General features: G+C 40.9%; 1 protein-coding gene and 2 long non-coding RNA genes across 22 annotated transcripts in view; 1 reads left to right on the forward strand and 2 right to left on the reverse strand.

Annotated features, from left to right (window-relative positions):
- LOC309656513 overlaps positions 1-13,432 on the forward strand; it is a 35,013-nt gene extending 21,581 nt beyond the window's left edge. The window contains exon 5 of the long non-coding RNA XR_014261416.1: positions 13,324-13,432. This is a non-coding gene — a long non-coding RNA (uncharacterized lncRNA). The remainder of the gene's footprint in view (positions 1-13,323) is intronic.
- GALK2 (galactokinase 2) overlaps positions 1-18,997 on the reverse strand; it is a 140,117-nt gene that overhangs the window by 31,440 nt on the left and 89,680 nt on the right. For all 20 annotated transcript variants that reach the window (XM_082453023.1, XM_082453020.1, XM_082453022.1 and 17 more), the window contains one exon: positions 13,333-13,543. In XM_082453023.1, the coding sequence (XP_082309149.1) occupies positions 13,333-13,543 (211 nt within the window). The remainder of the gene's footprint in view (positions 1-13,332; positions 13,544-18,997) is intronic.
- On the reverse strand, positions 821-10,504 carry LOC309656516. Its single transcript, XR_014261419.1, has 2 exons — positions 9,907-10,504; positions 821-9,863 (listed from the first exon to the last, which is right to left on the reverse strand). It is a non-coding gene; the product is annotated as an uncharacterized lncRNA (long non-coding RNA).

Consider the following 18,997-nt stretch of genomic DNA (forward strand, 5'->3'; position numbering starts at 1 on the left):
GTTTTTGAAAAACGTGAAAGGAGCAGACAATCTCTAGTCAACTGAAAAGGAGCTCAGGGAGTTGGGAAGGAATCTTGGTCAGAGCTGAATGAAGGACTATGGAAAACAATGGTCACACTTGCCTAGAGCTGGCCTGTCCTGGTATTTTAACATAAAAGGGAATGAGTTCTTGTCTTTGTTTTCTCCTATGAATTGAATTACAGGGGGGGAAATGTAAGAGACAAAAAAGATGAAGGAGAAGCAAAGGAGAAATCAGTGCTTATCTGAGAAATAAGTAGTGTATTTCCACCAGAACACTTTAATGATTACTTTATTGTTGTCTTCCCACAAAATGATAAATAAATGAAAGCAAGGACTATCTGGCCTTGCTGACTGCTAATGCATCATCTCTAGCACGGTGCTTGAATAGTTGCCCTCAACTGAGTATTTGTTGAGCAGAGGAATAAAAATTTGCTTCTGGTTTCTTATAGTATTCACTTATTTGACAATATGGTCAAAAAGTAGTAGTTTACAACAAAATACAACAACAGTTTAAGCAAGTGAGAAGCTATGTTATGTGCCATGAAAAAGACCCAACAAGACTACACAGGATGTTGCCCAGAGTTTGCTGTTGAGCAGCGTGCACTTGAGCAGACCAGGAAGGTGACATGGTGACATGGGCACTGGATGAGGGGGCACTGGGAGTGAGGGCGCTCTGACTCGTTTTAAATGTGGCCCTCTTCTTAATTTCCTCATGGCAAGTATTGAAGATAATATACCTACACTACACCCAGACTTTCCAAAATGCAGTGTAGTATTAGGGAAGATAAAAATGTTTCAATTTCACAAACATCTAATGAGCTGTCCCTATTCTCAAGGTGCCTGCAACATAACTGGTGATATCCTGAAGAGATAAATGAGGATGCTGCTATTTCACAGAAGCCCATGATTGCAAATGTGTTTATGCAGCTCTCTGGGGACCAGGGTGAGAAGTGAATGCACACAGGCATGAGTTTGTTTGCGGTTTCTCTGTGTTTGTGTTTATGTGCTTCTTCATAAACAAGCCGTGTGTACATGTCAGTCTCTCCCCTTCATCAGATTCAATTTCGCTTTATTTTTGTCCATATGACTCTTTCCCTTTTGATCTTCATCTCTCTGTCCCCTTCCCCCATAAGTCTAAACTACAGAAATGAAGCATCTTGTGTTAATTGAGGAGAATTTTACATTCCTTGTTCTTGGAACAAGTTATAGTTTCCCATTAAAAGAATAAACATATTGCTTTCCTATGCAGGTGGTCTCTGGTTGTTTTTTAATGTTGCATCCGTGGTCCTTGACAGAAGAAAGGCTTTCTAACATTAGAGAGGTCTAATGGACTGAGGGGGTGCTCATTCTTGTGGTCTCTCCTACCCCATTCCCTCCTAAAGACAATAAGAGGAATCATCTACCTCAAACTTTTTTTAAAAAAACTATGCAATGTCTCTGCCCTTAACATAGAGTGGTGCCCTGTCATGTTTTCATCTGGAACTTACAGCATGAGTGATGATCAATTGATGTTACATGTGGTTAAAACTATGAATGTCTAATTTTTCCAGAGAGGAAGTGCAAATGGCCAACAGGCACATGAAAAGATGTTCAACATCGCTAACCGTCAGGGAAATGCAAATCAAAACCACAATGAGATATCACCTCACACCTGGCAGAATGGCTATCATTAAAAAGAACACAAATAACAAACGTTGGTGAGGATGTGGAGAAAAGGGAACCTTTGTACACTGTTGGTGGGAATGTAAATTGGTGCAGTCACTATGGAAAACAGTAGGGAGACTCCTCAAAAAAGTAAAAATGGAACTACCATATGATCCAGTAATTCCTCTCCTGGGTAGACAGCCAAAAAAAACCAAAAACACTAATGCAAAAAGATACAAGCACCCCAATATTCATAGCAGCATTATTTACAATTGCCAAGATATGGAAGCAACCTAAGTGTCCATCAACAGATGAATGGATAAAGAAGATGTGAGAATACACACACACACACACACACACACACACACACACAACGGAATACTACTCAGCCATAAAAAAGAATGAAATTTTGCCATTTGCAGCAACATGGATGGACTTGGAGGGCATTATACAAAGCAAAATAAGTCAGACAGAGAAAGACAAATACTGTATGATATCACTTATATGTAGAATCTAAAAAATACAACAGACTAGTAGATTTAACAACAACAACAAAAAGCAGACTCACAGATATAGAGAACAAACTAATGGTTACCAGTGGGGAGAGGGAAAAGAGGAGAGGCAATATAGCGGTGGGGGAGTAAGAGGTACAAACTATTAGGTATAAAATAAGCTACAAGGGTATATTGTACTACATGAGAAATATAGCCAATATTTTATAATAACTATAAATGGAGTATAACCTTTAAAAATTGTGAATCACTATGCTATATACCTGTAATATATAATATTTTACAGCAACTACACTTCAATTTAAAAAACTGTGAATGTCTATACAGATACAATGGATAATAGTTTTTGTTGTCATTACAATTGATATTTGGCAATAATCTGCAAAAATCACTAGATACATGGATAGTAACTCACCTCTGCTGACTTGCATGGAAACAAGTTGGGAACATATTTACATGAGTAGGAAGAGGTACACAGTTTCTAATTAAGAAATTCTTATTAGGAAACTTTCTTACACCTGCAGCTAGGTACTTTGAAAAATAACAAAGGATAGGAAGTAAATAACTAATAACGAACAGCAGGAGATGTTTTCCTGGACCATGCCCTAAGATTCTAGAATGACAGCTTCCAGAAAAGAGACTGAGTGAACACCACAAGACAGGGAAGAAAATGATAAACCACCAGGACTAAGAAGGCTTTCACCAGAAAAAGTGCAGATAAAATGCCAATATGAGAGAAATGTGCAACTTCAAAACATGTCACAGTAGGTCTAATTATTAAGTGAAAATAGTTTGGAATTTGGTCAAGAACAATATCTGTCATCCCAGATGTCTGGAAAGAAATGTCAACTTCATATTTTTATATGAGAAAGTAAACTGGTTTTCACTGGTATCCCACATCTGCTGGCATGCAGCAGTGGCCAGGTCCATGGCACCTCCAGGCCCCACTGGCCCTTCCTTCAGCTTCTCCTACTCTTGGACCAGGTACATGCTTGGCTTCTGCTGCAGGACACCGGTATCATCAAAGTGGGAGACGTGGAGGTGCTGAGAGTCTGACCCTGGCTCCAGTCCACCTTCATGGGCTCTGGCTTGTCCTTGCGCTCCCCCACTTCACATCCATCATCACTTCCTGCCCGTCTTTCCTACTGGCTTCAGGCTTCAGCACCAGACGCAAAGATATAGCCTTATGGAGACTGTTCAAACAGCTTTCACAATTGCATGTGGTCAAATCTATATAACAAATCCCTTTCTCTAATAGAACCCTGACTGACACCCTCATGTCACATAATGGTTAAGACTGTAGAGGGAAGTCTCTGGGGTTAGACTGCATGGGTTTGAATCCCAACTCTGCTACTTTTAGCTGCGTGAGCTTGGGCAAGTTACTTAATTGTTCTGTGCCTTGCTTTCCTCATCTGTAAAGTAGCAAAATATCGGAACCTACCTTATGGGATGTTCCTAGCATCAAAACCATCCGAAGCTAGTCCTTATCCCTTAGGTTCCTCTAAATTAAATCTATGTAACCTGTGCTATATTTCACTTACATAGATTTGAAATGTTTTAAGGAAAAGCCCATATGTGAATTAGAAGACCACTGTCAAAAGCACTGAGATGCAAGACGGAATGTTCTGTTGGCTGGAAAACCTTGGTAACATTCTCTGTTTACAGAACAAAAAAGGAATATTCATCAGTATTAACAGTTATGTCAGTGAACACAAACCTAATTAGTATTGTAATGGCCAAATGCATTTGGCTTTTGTCTTTTAAGCAGAATTTCAAACAAACAAAAACAACACCTACCAAAAAATTCCTTATTCACTAGAGGAAGTTTGACTATCACATCTCAACAGTGTGAACAGATGAGGAGAGTTGGGGAGAGCGGGGAGAAGGAGCTGGGAATGCATCAGTATTGAAATGTGTGTGTCCGAACGTGTTTATGACACAGTTTGCAGCCTTGGAAAGAACTATTTCATGTAGGTACTCTGAACGTGAGGAACACGAGGACCATATTAACAAACAAGTATAGCAAATGCTTTAAAAGTACTTAGAATAGTGCTTGTCACATAGGTTAGTGTTCAATGTTAGTTATTGTTAATAATATCATTAACGTACATGAAGAGATTTTCTTAAAGGCTAGATATAACCACTCTCTAGCTGGACTTTGAGTGCATTCTTGAATTGGCCTCCTACCCATTACTTCTCCATATGAATAGAAGAAAATTAATTTAACACATTTATTCATTTAGCAAACATTTGCTAGGTACCACAGGAATACATAAATGCACAAAACAAGGACCCTTTTTCAAGGATACAAATGTTGTTGGAGGATGGTGCCTCATGACTCACATTTAGCTGCTGTGACTCTTTCAGGATTTATTTCTGGGAAATGCCATTAGGGCAACTATTGTATGTGAATTTCATGTGACGCTACAAGAGCTGTTTCCAGCTTGCTTTCATAGCTGTAGGTCACCAGAGTCTATGGGGTTGCTGTTATTAGGAGAGTAGATGTCCCTTTCCTCCTTTCCTGAAGCATGCACGGTCTCCCTGAAGCTGATGGTCAATACACAAGGATGACCTTCCTAGAGGGAGGAAAATTTTCTTCTTTGGGAAAGATGATCAGAGTGTTTGACAGAGGAAGATGTTTAGTCTCGTTGGTCTAACTCTCTACCACATCTTCTACTGCTGGCCCTGCCCAAATCACATTAACTCAAGAAACTTGGGGAACTCAAGGGTTTGAAGGTACAGAGCATGAAGAGGCCATCAAGCTCATAGGTTCATTCTGGGCCTGCCTCAGTCTAAGATGACCAAGTGTATTTAAGACTACTGCAGGGGTCAACTTGTCTTCAGAATGTACCTGCAGAATTTGTTTCATTTTAGCTCTTTTAAAACTCTCACACAAGTGAATGAAAATTCCAGAATTCTCTGGCTTTTGTGGCTCCAGAATGGCCTCAGGAGCCAGAAACAAGGCTCTGTGGGATAAGAGGGAGATTCTGAGCTCTGGCCTACCCGTCAGTGGCTCAGGCACCAACCAGTACACAGCACATATCACAGCTGCGTACGTGATTCCTACACACTGGTACTGTTCTGCTGTTCCTACAGAAGTTGGGTTTTTAAGATGCCATGTCTTTAAAATCATACTTAATAGAGTATGTTTGCATTGCGTTTGCAGTTCCTTAAATATCTGAAGAGGCAAGGTGAACCAGTGAATAGGGGTATATAATGCACACATCTGAAAGAGGAAGAGGAGAACCCAGGAAGGAAGCCTCATCCCCAAGTAATCTGGGGTAACGGTTCAGACCTTTTCTTCCTAGAAATTAAAGAAGCTTTACTCCTGGCATGATCCTGCCCTCTGTGGCCAGACAGCTGAGAAGTCAACAGGAGCTGAGGAGCAAAAAGGAGAGACTAGGCAGAGGGGGAAAGGAAAAAGACCTGAGTGAAAGCAAATTTTCCCCATACTTGTCTTCCAAAACAACTAAAGCACATCTTTTGTGCATAACAAAAATAGTTATTTGATTTATTCTTTTATACTTTGTTTCATAAGAATCTATTACCTTGTAAAAATGAAAACAAAAGACAAAACTAAAGGACTCATTTTTATTTGGCCTTATTAGAAGTCCATCACACAGATTTTAAGGATTTCTGCTCAACCAATATCTGTAAACTCTAGAAAGGTCCTTTGGAGTTTCTTCTAGGCTCTTTACAGAAAAATTTTCTTCAAAATTCTTATAAGAACAACAATTGAATGTGTTGAAATCATAGAATTTAGTACCTGATATCTTATGAGCTATTTTTAAATCAATTTCCTTGATATTGAGAACACAACTGGAAATTGAAATTACTGACTGACTCCAAGTACCTTTATACTTCTCCATTAGATAAAAAATAAACTACTCTTCTTAGACTTAACTGAGATAATCCATGAGGACTACACTTTTATCAAACGAGAAAATTCCACAGCACTTCTCATGGCTCCTCTGTAACAGAAGAGCTCACGCACATTCTGGCCAAGTTGAGTTTGCTCCTTAGATTAAGCAAGCTACTGGATGCCACATGGCTTTACATCTTCTAAGGCAAAAGCACCAGAATGGGAAATAGCCAAAAGGAAACTCTTTAACCACAAGGTAACCTATCTTCATCACCTCTCTTTAGTTTCAAGAGAAAACCATAGCCAAGAAAAATCAAAACTTTATATTACCTTCCTTACTTGGTACAGGATTGCTAAAGCCAGCTGATTAATACCCTGAGATAAAAAGTAATGGCAGCAAGAGTGTTGGATTAAATCAAAAGACTGGGATTTGGGATCTGGCTCCAGCACTTACTACCTCTCTAGTTTTGTAACTACATGTAACTCTATGACCTCAGTTTCCTCATCTGTGAAATGAGGATAACCATGTGCCCCAGGGTTATTGTGAGATTCAAATCAGATAATGCAGGTAAAGAGTAATGTATAAACCATAAACTAAGTTTTTTTTTTTTACTCTGTATGTCTTCCTAAAGAGCAGTCTATGCCAGTGCCTTATACGTGCTCAAAAGCCATGATTATCACTCGTGACTTTGGAAATCACAGGATCCAAACAAATTAGTCAGCAACTGGACAGCATTCTGTCAGCATATGGTCTAGGCAAAGTTGGTAATCCAAGCAAGGAGATTCGTGTCCATCCCAGCAGAATGCATCTAAGCAGCAGGGCCACCCAACCCGGAGCACAGGCTGAGCAGTCCCAAAAGGAATGCTCCCAGTAAATTCTCCCTTTCTCAAACCAGCACCCAAACCACCTGACCCATTCTCTACCTCAGTTTCCATTTACTCCCTCACGGACTCATCTGTTTAACCGCCAGTGTGTGTCCTTGACTTCGCTCCCATGGTAGATACATGTGCCCATCTCTCCTGGTTCTGACCACAGCTCCACCTTTTCCTCTGGGGTCACACCTTAGGAAACACCCTTCCCAAATCACCCTGGCCCCGAGCTTCTAGAAACCCAAACATTATGCCACACCCTTAGATAATTTCTATCTGTGAGCAAGGCCTGACAAATAATCCTTAAATTTTTTCCTAACCAATAATACTTAAATTTTTCCCTACCAGTCCTTAGTGATGGATTATAGCCATTCTAAACAATGTCTAAAGGATTTGAGAATTTTGCTTTGTGTGTGTATGAGTGTTTAACTTTAATGGTCTCTAAGGATTTCTAAATCTAATTATTAGAGATTTGGAAAAAGAAAATAACATGGGCCTTTGGAACGCTGGCTAGTTTAGCAGAGGCTGCAAACCACAGTTTGACTGTAAACATCTCTCCTTGTACTCTCACCTCAAGGTCAGCATCTCCCAACTCACACTCATATCCAGGTAAAGAAACAAAGGAATTTTGGCAGAAAGAGAACATTGGATTTCATATCCCTTTGAGAAGGGCGTGGATTTCCATGATGGGAAAATCAGTCCAAGTCAAAACTAAGCATGTTAAAGTGTAGGCATCTGGAATAAAGCAGTGGTGGCACTCTCCAGAGTCCCCTGCTGGGGGCACACGTCATCTGTGCCTCCACTCCTACAGTCTAAGGACAGTGCCACATTCAATAAGAATCATATTTTCTAAAAGGGTAATAGAAGCATTCATTTAAGGTCTTAGACCAACCAAAGCACAAACTCAGAAGGAACAAGGCAAAGATACAGACGGATTTTGATTTCTAAAGTTAAAGCTGTGTGCCAAGAGAATTCAGCAGGAAATTTGGCTGAGGTTAGATGGCTGGATTCAGAGAGTAAATCAAGTGACATTAATCTAGGAGACTCTAGAATCCCACAGACTGATTTATGTTCAGTTTTTTTTAAACTTACTTATTATGAAACCAAAAGGGGGAATCCTTTGAGGATGATAGAATTACAAAATGGATTCATTCTATCAACATAGGTTTTGTTTGCACTCAATAAACCTAAGTAAATTATAGAAAGTCATGTAAGTGGGCCAGTAGGAAAGTTATTTTAGATAAAGAGGTAAGATTAAGTATTCATCATTTTTACAAAAACAATGAAATCATTATTCTTTAGGGGGATAAAACTTAAATATATACATAAATAGCAATGCATATCCTATGATTAGCAAATTATCCTTTGTGTTTTCCAAGGTTTTCTGAGAAATTAACTTATTCCCAGAAATGCTTATTCAAAAGAGGGGTGGAGGGTGGGGGAGACAGGCAGATGCAGAGAAAAAGGAACACTGGTAAAGAGAAAAAGGAACAGGGATACAGAGAAAGAACAGGTTTCAGACAGAGAAGGATACAGATAAGAATTCTACTGAGTTTGTACGATAGGTAGGAACTGTTTCAGAAAAGAGGAAAGGGCAGTGATGTTTAGGATTAAAGGTCCAGAAGGAAGACCAAGAGGCAATTAGTGAGTGGAATGGTTAAGCCAGGACAACATTGTCCAAATGGGCATGTATGGGCTCAAACAGGAGACAGGACAGAACAGAGTTAAGGTCAAATTGAGGAGAAATTTAATATCCACGTTAAAGAGTTTAGGCAATGAGGTAATGATGGGCCTCTAAAGGTTTCTGAACTAAAAAGTAACACCATGAAAAGACTGCTTTAAGAAGATCATTTGACAGTGAATATTCTCAATATCTGTTAAGGTTTCTTTGCCTCTTAACCAAAAATTCCAAAATCTAATTATATAGTTTGGGTCTTTATTTGCTCTATATCTTTATTTAGATGCCTTACCATATCACCAGAAACTCATCACCTTGCCTCCCAAATCATTTCCCATACTACTTTCCCTAACTTTCCCAGCGTCCATACGTCAGCCTTCCTTATCTTCTATTCCTTTTCTTCTTCTGTTTCTCTCCTCCCTCCTTCCCTTCCTTTCTAGACACAGGCAATCATCAATTCCAACTGAACTCTCCTTTATAGTCTTGAGAATCTACTCATTGAGATATCCACCAACAATCCCCCATTTCAGGCATTTCTGCAATGGAGAGTAGAACTGGCATCCCTTTAGCCAGTATTTTTGGCATCCAACTCATACTGCAAACAATGCCTCTTGACACATGTTTTCAAATACCCCACACCTCATGTTTCTGTCTTCCAGGCTCTACTCTTTGCCTGGAATGGCCGGTCGCCTCTCTCAGCCTGGGAAGGCCATAACTTTCTTTTCAGATCCAGCTTAAATTCAAGGCACATTCTCTAGGCATTTAGTCACTCTCTCCTCCATACTCTTAGGACTCCTGATAAATACTTTTAGTAACAGTGGGTATTATTTACTGTGACTGTTCTGTGGCACTCTCCCCAGCTGGACACTAGGTCACTATAAGGTAGAGATCATGTCCTGCTTATCTGTATCCCAGCATCCAGCATAATACCCAGCCCAGTGAAGTTAACACATACATTTGCTGAATTAAAGAAACTGGATGATGTCTTAAGTCAAAAAATAAAGACTATTCCCCTGGAAGCTCTCCCTATCCAAAGACCTACCCAACTTCGTCACTCAATAAACATTTTATTAAAACACTTACACACAGTATTTAACAAGGTGTTGGTGATCTGGGCCTATCTACAAACTCAACCTGATACATCACTCACCACTATGTACATTGTTTTCAAGAAACACTCAACTATCTGTAGTTCTCTGGACATCCTCTCTTACTCCTCCCTGCCTCTATACCTGCTGTTTTGTCTGCTTGGGAGTCTTTCTGACTGCCTGTCTACCTAGGAAATTTCTGCTTGGGAGTCTTTCTGACTGCCTGTCTACCTAGGAAATTTCTATTTATTCAACTTTTGTCTGGCTGTTGTCTCCTTAGTAAAACCGGCTCTGACTTCTTTCTTTTCTGATCTCCCTAGACCCGAGAACACCTCCCTCACTGCACTCATTACTTTATGCTGGATCAGTATTTTTCTTTATCTGTTTCCACTACTATTTTGTAAACTCCTTGAGTATCAAACCCTGTTGTGTTTATCTCTCTGTTCCCAATGCTCAGCCTCAAGGCCTAGAGGAGGGGAAGGAGAGAGAAGAGAAATAACAGAAGTAGCTGACATTTAAAAGCACCTACATTACCAAGCATTGTTCCTAGCATGTTACACTGACTACTTCTTTAAGTACTTCTTCCTATTATGCCTATTTCATGGTAAAACTAAGACAACAGAAAGGTTAAGAATTTGGAAATCTAGTCCCAAACGTAGTAAGTAAAGAAGCCGGAGATCTTAATCCAGGTGGTATGGCTATCCTTTGGTCTATTGCCTTTCTGGAATGGTGTCAGTGAACTTTCTCTGCCAAGGACCAGATAGCAAATATTTTAGGTTTTGTGAGCTATTTAGACTGCCACAACTAACTCAACTCTTCTGTTGCAGTGCAAAAGTAGCCATAGCCCATATATGGCTGTATTCCAGCAAGAGGCTATTTTACAAGAACAGGTGGTAAGTCTGATTAGGGCTGTAGGCCAGTTTGTTCATCTAGAAATTCAATAAATGTTCATCGAATTAAATTGGATCTAATGATGTCGGAAACCAAAACCTTCTCCCTGCCCTCAAAGAAAACTTTTTCCCTTACCTTAGCCTAAAGCCCTCAGCAGGTGCAGCCTTTAAGACTTTACTTGGCAGGCAAATCCACTGTAGGCACTCAGAAACCAGCTTCAGAACTGAAGTCAATGGGATGCACATGGGGCCCTGATCTTTGTGCTAAGCTCCCACCCCTGAACTCCACCTCAAGAGACTATTGGATCTTAGCCAGATGTCCCTGCCCCCAGCGATGAAGTCTCACAAATAGATAACCTTTACTTCTAAGAAGAGAAGCCACTCCAAGGCTCTAGCCTGCACCTCCAACCCTTACCTGGCCTCCATCTGAGGTTTCTCATGTTATCAGTATAAATACAATATTACTGGAAACAGTAGGCAAACAGAAAAAACTTCCACACTTAAGTGGGCCACAAGTTTCAACCCTAAGCAGTGAAGACTTCTTGGTGTTCCAGAATGTTGTTCCACAGCAGTCATGAGCACTGCTCTAACCTAGATCTTTTTATGTAAGTAGTATAAAAATCAGAAAAGTAAGTATGAAAAAAAAAAGAGGAGCTTATTGAATTGTAAATTTCTTTTTTTTTTTTTTTCACTTCACCTCAGTGACATAAACCCCACCCTACAAAAGAACCATTTGAATTGACATATACACACTATTATATATAAAAGGTAACTAATGAGAACCTACTGTATAGCCCAGGGAACTCTATTCAGTGCTCTGTAATGACCTCTATGGGAATGGAGTCTAGAAGAGAGTGGATATATGTATATGGATGGCTGATTCACTTTGCTGTACAGCAGAAACTAACACAACATTGTAAATCAACTATACTCCAATAAAAAACATTCATTTGAAAAAAAAGAACCATTTGCTTTATATTTCACAATATTTTGACATCCTATTGGAACTGAGCAGAACCCTGCAGTACCCTCCTCCCCCCCATTACAAAACCAAGAAGTTAATGACTAGGACGATAGAGTCAGAGACTGTGTCTGATGTACATTCCTGAGTGGTTTCACAAATACTATAACTGTCACCAGAGAAAACAGCTAACTGCATGGTGACCAGCTGTAGCCATGACATAAGCTACTCCAACTTGAGCAGTACTGAATCTATGGCTAGCACAATTCCAAGAACTGGCCTCAAGAGAATGGGATTAACATTATTGCTCATAATAATCTATATCTTTGTGGGCATCAAAATAATTGTGGTTTGCTCTGCCTGTATATGTAAGCGGACAACTAAAATTGTCAGCAAAGAGATGCTATAGACCCATGATGACACCTTCCACTCTGAGAATACAGCACCCTATGTCAGCATGAAGAGGGTACAGAAGATAGACCTTCACCCCTAATCCCATAGAAATGGAATGATGTTCTGGTAAGTGGGGATATGCAAGCAGCTCTTTGCAGGAAACCACCCTCAGCAGGAAGCCCCTGTCCTTGTCACTTTAGCAAGTTATATTGTAACTAACTTTTAAACCAGGCACCCCCATGCTCTACTCGTCTCCGGCCCAAGCACACCTTTCAAATCTTTTAATCACACAAAACCCTGCCTAACTTGTTGGTTCTTTCCGGCGATCAAAGTAGAAATGAAGAATAAGTAATTAACAGATGACCAGATCTCTTCCCTAGCTTCCCCTTCAGTAATCTCCTGATCAAACTGCGTGAACAAGATAACATCTAGAGGAAGATCACGAGGAGTCGACGAGCCTGCACGCAGTGAGGGATGGCAACAACTCTGACCCCCTATCTCAGTGATTAACTGGGATTACTTTTCTGTTTCCCTTTAAAAGCTTTCATGGCCTAGCAGAATCTTCGGAGATGGTTTTTGAGGGACGCTGAGTCCACCATTTCCCCAGATTGCCGGCATTCTGATTAAAGGCACCTTTCCTTTCTACCAGCACTTGTGAGTACATAATTGATTTTGTAAGCAGCGAGCAGCGGGACCCCATTCGCTGCATAACACTATGAAGTACATGTCCTGTTATCCATTATCTTCAAAACAGGCAATCACAGAACTAGAAACAAAGTATACCAACTGCATGACAAGGATCATATATGCTGCTCATGGACACTCAGATCCAGAGAGGTTAGTATAATATCCTGATTTAATTCTAGTGAGAAATACTTTGTTGTTGAAATTCACCAAAGAAGGTAACATAACTTGTCCTAGGTGCTACAAGATGCTTCCCACCAGAAAAAAAAAATTTTAAACAGCAAAATAAACTATAAATGTACATTTAAAATATTATTAGATCATCATTTTGGTTTTTGACCCCTAAACTGAGTTGGGCTCACATTTGGAAAAGTGCATGATGCTGCCAGTGAATTTCCCCTACCCACTGTAATTCTGTGGTTGGCATAGGCCAGAGAGGGAGAATTACAACGGTGAATTACGAACTTCTTGAGGGCAGGAAGTATGTATTACTCACCTTTGCCTCGCCAGAAAATCTGGCATATAGCAAACCAGGAAATGTTTGTTAATAAATGAATGAATGAATTTAATGAAGCCAAGAATCTAGATAATTAAGTTTGCCGAAACACACATGTTCTCTAAATTCCCTCAAGCATGCTTCAAAATCAGTATACTCCATGGGGACATTGGAAACTTTCCATCTGTGAGTGGGGAAACAGCCCATGCCCTTATTTTCTCCAGCAGACTCACCGTCTTGAGTGTCTGGACTCAGGATTTGGGTCTTGAGTTCCTGCAGGCTAATTCCCAGACACCTGCAGATCTCCTCAGGGCTATAGGGTTCAGAGTGAAGGGCATCTTCTGTGATCAGCAACATTTCTTCCAGACTGACCCCCAGCTTGGCCTGCACCTCCTCCAGCCGCAATACTTCCTCCCATGGCAAGCATTTGTGCTTAGCTAGGAGCTGCAATTTCAAACCAAGATAATGGTCAGTTTTCATTTCAGATATTGATATGCACGATTTTAATGAGCCAGATTCAACTTTAAGCTTTTTTGTTTCCAATCAACCTATCCACAATTCCCACCATTGCTTGAAAATGCACACTCGGTTCAGATGTTTGAAATTAAACATGCTTGTGTGACACTCACAGGCTAGTTGAGTATTTTTCCTAAAAAAACTAATCCCCCACTGATTTTTTTGCCTGTCACCACTTTCCCTCAGGGCTATTTCTTTGAATAATTTTGTCCTTTTGTCCCTATTCAGTTTATACCCAGTACACCACTCTCTATAAAGTCTACAGAAAACTATTCAAATCTCACATGATCTGGGTCCTGAGGTGGGCACTGCATGCCCGATTTCATTTGAGCACTTCCTGTTTACAACATGCCTCTTTGAAATGGCTAATGAATTTAAGTATCTGGGCGTTTGGAGTCAAGTCCCAGATTTTAAATGAAAACCTCATTGGTGACCTTACGAAACACCACTGCATTAGGTCATTGGTGGTAGTAGAGCTGTATGTTTCTCCACCCTCAAGAAAAGACTTTGGCTTCCAGTTGCGCCCTGAGGCACCCCCTCAATCTACTGCAGAGGGTGAGATATAAACCAAACCTTTGTAACCTGGTCCACTCAAGGGAACCGCACTCCAGAATGTGTGTCCCTCATTTTCCCCAAACCACCCTTCAGGAGCAGGTGACAATCAAAACAGCAGTGAAGGTATCTCTCACCCTGGGGTCTACAAAATTCATTCCCCAGGTGTGAGGACCACAGGTGCAGACTGCACAAACGGCAAAAAGGAGCAAACAAAAGAAGGGTAAATGTGCATCTGATTTACTCTTCTATTATGCTGATGATTTGATTTTCTTTCTTTTTGACAGGAAGCAGATTTACCAAAAGACCATTGTACTTGGTTAGGGCCACTCACTTCTGAAGAATGTTAATAACAGTAGTTCTTATATTTATTAATCCTGTTTTTAAAACTCTGGCTCATACATTTGAAAGGAGTTAATGATTTTAAGGCAGAACTGGTGAAAAAGACAATAGAATTACATTTTTCTGTTCAGTTATTTCACAGAACATGGTGCCATTTTTAAAGCAAGGATACAAGCTAAGACCTTTCTTCTGACCTTGTTTGCTTAGCATATTTAATGTTTATTAGCAGTGCTAGATTGACACCTCCATAGACTAACTCATTCATTCATTCAACTCATTCATTCATGGTCTCTATTCCAGTGTATTCCAAAAATAATTTCAGAAAACTTATAGACATACATAAAACAAAAGAAAAACACACAATATATTTATTTTATACAGAAAAAGAGCTGAAGTGTATGATCTCCTAGAATTACACTTCCTCGAAACACAGATCCAAATCCAACTGAGGTATACAATGAAGTTAACAGAAATAATTCACACTTGTATAATGCTGTATGATTTAAATGTGCTTTCTATTTCTTTTCAGCTTTGACAGCTCTGTGATATAGGTATTATTACCCTATTTAAGAGATGAGAGTGACTTGCCCAAAGTCACCTAGCTAGTAAGAACAGAGTTGGAAATTTAACCCGTGTCCTGTACCTCTTTCTTGCTTCCCCAAGGCCACATTCTCAATGGGCTATGCTTGATATCTATGTCACACTACTCATTTTAGCTCAAATCACCACTCAAGTTTTAGAAATGGTTTCTAAATACAAACTAAGTTTTGTGTTAGAAGTGAACATTCCAGTGATTTAAAACACTTTGATAGATGGGTTCCTTCTAAAATAAGAAGGAAATGGAAAAAAAATCAAAGAACGACCCCCAAGTGATGAGAATGGGCTCTTCCTAAGAACCATGCGGTAAACACCATCTCCAAGTTCCCAACCCTGACCTCACGTGAACAAGTCACTTTGCCTCAGGCACTTGATCCCAGGAAACTGGCCCAGGACTGTGTGGGGAGAAAGTCTTTGAGGGTTGCCTGCTGCCTACAAAGCTGTTTTCAAAGGCAGCCTCCCAATGCACTTTTGTTCCACAAGCAGAGGCACTAACATTCACTCTAGCAATATCCCAGTTTGCTGTTCGGCCCGCTTAGCTCTCAGCTGGAGGGTCCACACGGCCAATTGGGTGTGTATTTCAATTAAAAATGAAACCTACCACATGCCCTCAAGGACAGCTGCACAGCCATGAGTCGCTGAGTAGTGCACTACATTGTAGGAGTAAAATCGGAAAGCTGCTTAAGCCCTTTAAAATTTGGCCCAGGAAACAGAAAGATGACTTGCAGATGAGGGAAGTGGGTGGGTAAGATCTGTTGCCCAAGACAGAACTTCATGAGGGAATTTGCCACTCACAGCCCTGTCGCCTGGCCCTACTTCACGTTCGTGAAGCAGGGCTAGGAGTCAGGGCTATGGGTCATTTTGTGACAAGTTCCTCACTCAGCAGCAGGGTGGGGATATAAGTGAAAGCAGTTCTTTGTCAACATCTACCATTTTCTTTTCACCACTACAAACATTAGGTGTTTATTTCCAATTCCATTCCTGGGAGGTTCCTGAGCCTGGCTGACAAGAAAGCAGGACAAGGAATATTTTGTCTCTGGACAAGAAAGCAGGACAACGAATATTTTGTCTCTGGACAAGAAAGCAGGCAACGAATATTTTGTCCACAGTCACGGAAAGAGGTAGATAAATAGCACTAGGACCCTGTCTTAGGTTGGTTTCTCTCGGAAGCAGGCCCTGAGACAAGAATTTAGGGGGAGAGGGTGATACAGAGAAGTGCTGGTAGAGGAGTGGAAAATGAGACAGTAAGAGAAGCCAAGATGAAGTGCAGTGATGTGAGAGGTGAAGCGGGGCCTGCTGGACCCTCTGGGACCTGTATGTATAAACCTCGGATGTGTCCTACGCATAGACAAGAAAGCTCAGATATTTACCTGCTAGCTCTCATCCACCATTGATTGAGGGCTGATTCCAAGGGTGTTAGCTCCCCAGGCTTCCAGGCTGTCTCTTGTGCAAACTCAGCACTCTCCTGCAGCTGGAAGACATCCTCAGTCTGAGAGGGTCTCTGGGGCTTCTATTAAGAGGGTGTGGCAGGAGAGTGCTAAGATACAGACTCTAACTCAGGAGCCTGTCTGTCAGAACCCACCTCTCTCGGACGTTCTCACTGCATTTTGCAGTATTAACAAGTCAACGGAAAAGTGTCAAGTCTTTCTCCTCACCAGGTCAGCAAAGGATAATATTTCAAATCCCTTCTCTGACAAGTTGTTTTCCACACAACAAAAGCAGCTGTGTTGTTGTTGGTTTGGGTTCTATAAATCATCCATGCTTATTTTTAAAATTTGAAGAAACACATAACAATTTGAAGTTTACAAAAATTACAAAGTATAAAATAAATCACCTGTAATCATCCCAATAAGATAACCACCAATCTCCCATCTGATATCCTATGATACATTTTTTATGCATACTTCTTACATACGTACACACATATAGTTTGACATAAATGGGATCATACATAACTGTTTTTATTGTGGATACTTTTTTTTTTTTTTTTTTTTTTTTGCTTATCTCCCCCTCACCCTCTTCCAACTTCATGGAAGCCATTCCACAGTGACTTCTGTGCCCATGTTCCGCTCATAACCATCATGAACACATTCACAATGTTGACCTTCCCCAGTGTTGGTCATCCCCACTCTCCACGTTCTCCGTATTAGTTTGCAGGCCACAGAATAAATCTGAAGAAATCTGCACAACGGTGCAGAACGACTCTACTACAATCCTCACCGCGCCCTCAGCACAGCCTGTCTTTTTTCTAAGGCATCCCCAAGCATGGTGCTCCGGATTTCATGCACACCTAACTCCTAAGGGGCACAATGGAAAGAGCAGGGCTAAAGGTAGACCTGAACTCCTGCACTTAACTTAAAACAAGTCACAGCCTACCTTGGCTGGAAATTCCCAGTTTGTAAAATGGGATACCTAATGGCTACCGCACAAGCTACAGTGAAGATTAAATAAGATAATGCCTCTGTAGCTAGTTCTTTCCCACATGACACTTCTCCTATGCCTTCAAACGTATACAGGTGTTTCCTGTCATAAAATTCTTATTCCTAAAGCTACTGCTCTTAATTCCTCCTTCTCTTTCACTGTCCGACAACTAGAATCAGTGACCCATAGTCACTGCTTCTGGGTCCTCAGTGGCCACTCTAACTATTGAATATGGCCTCCCAAAGGTCTTTCTTATCTCCAGAACCACTTCCAAAGCCACGGGATTTCTCTCAGTCCTCTTATTCCTTATGAATCACTGGCTGCCAGCACTCTTCACAACCTAGCTTCTTCAGATTCCCTGTTGTACTGGCCTGTGTAGCCCTGAATTTTCCCGGTTTCCCTCTCACCTCTCTGGTCCTTACCTTTCCACCCATGACTCAGTTTTCTCCTTTCATTATTATTGAAGCCATCTCCCAAATTTAACCCCCAGCCCTCTGCTCTTCTCTTGCCACATTCTCTCCCTCAGCAAACTGAACTCAGTCCTTGGTTTCAACTATTCTCTCAAAATAGTTGAAAGACTATTGTCCAAGCCAAGAGAAACATTCCAACCTCAAATTTCTAACCACTTATAAGAAAATTCCATGGGGATGTATCATCACCTCCCACTTTCTTATCACCTTCCATCCTACCTTCCCCATATCTATGAGGGGCAGCACTATGCTTTCCACCCATCATTTCAGCTTAAAACTACAGCCCTTTTCGACCCAATACTTAGTCTTCACATGCGCATGTCTGCATGCCATGCGTGTTCACTGCAGTGTATGAAGCACTCACGGCTCCTGACTGCATGGGGCTCAGAGTCAACCCGAGGAGACAGGCATCAATTAATAATTATAGAGTGAAGAACTTACTCCATTTGTGATAAACTACTATAATGGAAAAATACAGGATGTGGCAAGAGTATATAAAAAGGCATTTAACATAATGGAAGTGGGGAGGGTGGTCATTCCTCAAAGTCATGGCATTTAAGCCAAAAGGAAGACAGAAACCCAATCACAGAGAGCCTTATACCCGACCCTTTACTAGGTCCAGTCAGAGCTTCTTTAGTATCCCTCTCTTGTTATCCCATCCCCACTGACACTTTAAGACCCACTTCTCTTCAACCAAACAAAAGCTCCTGCTGCCAGCTTAATATTTCTAGAATACCTTGCTAACATTTGCACTTCCAGGACCAAGCCTGGGTGATCCTCAGCACAGCACTCAAGGTCCTGCTACACCTGGTTCCACTAAACACATCAACCCTATTCCCCAGTGTGTGCGTGCTCTGCCCTGCAGCCAGGACTCACCGTCCTGGGATACTCCACACCAGCATCCTGGCAGAGTGAGCTCGACTGAATCAATAGGCTGAGTGAAACTGGCTACATTCCTGGGTGTTTGGTTTTTCCCCACTCAAATTCAAGAAAACTGCAG

The sequence above is a fragment of the Balaenoptera physalus genome, assembly GCF_965194825.1.
Source record: "Balaenoptera physalus genome assembly, chromosome: 2".
Classification (NCBI taxonomy): Eukaryota; Metazoa; Chordata; class Mammalia; order Artiodactyla; family Balaenopteridae; genus Balaenoptera; species Balaenoptera physalus.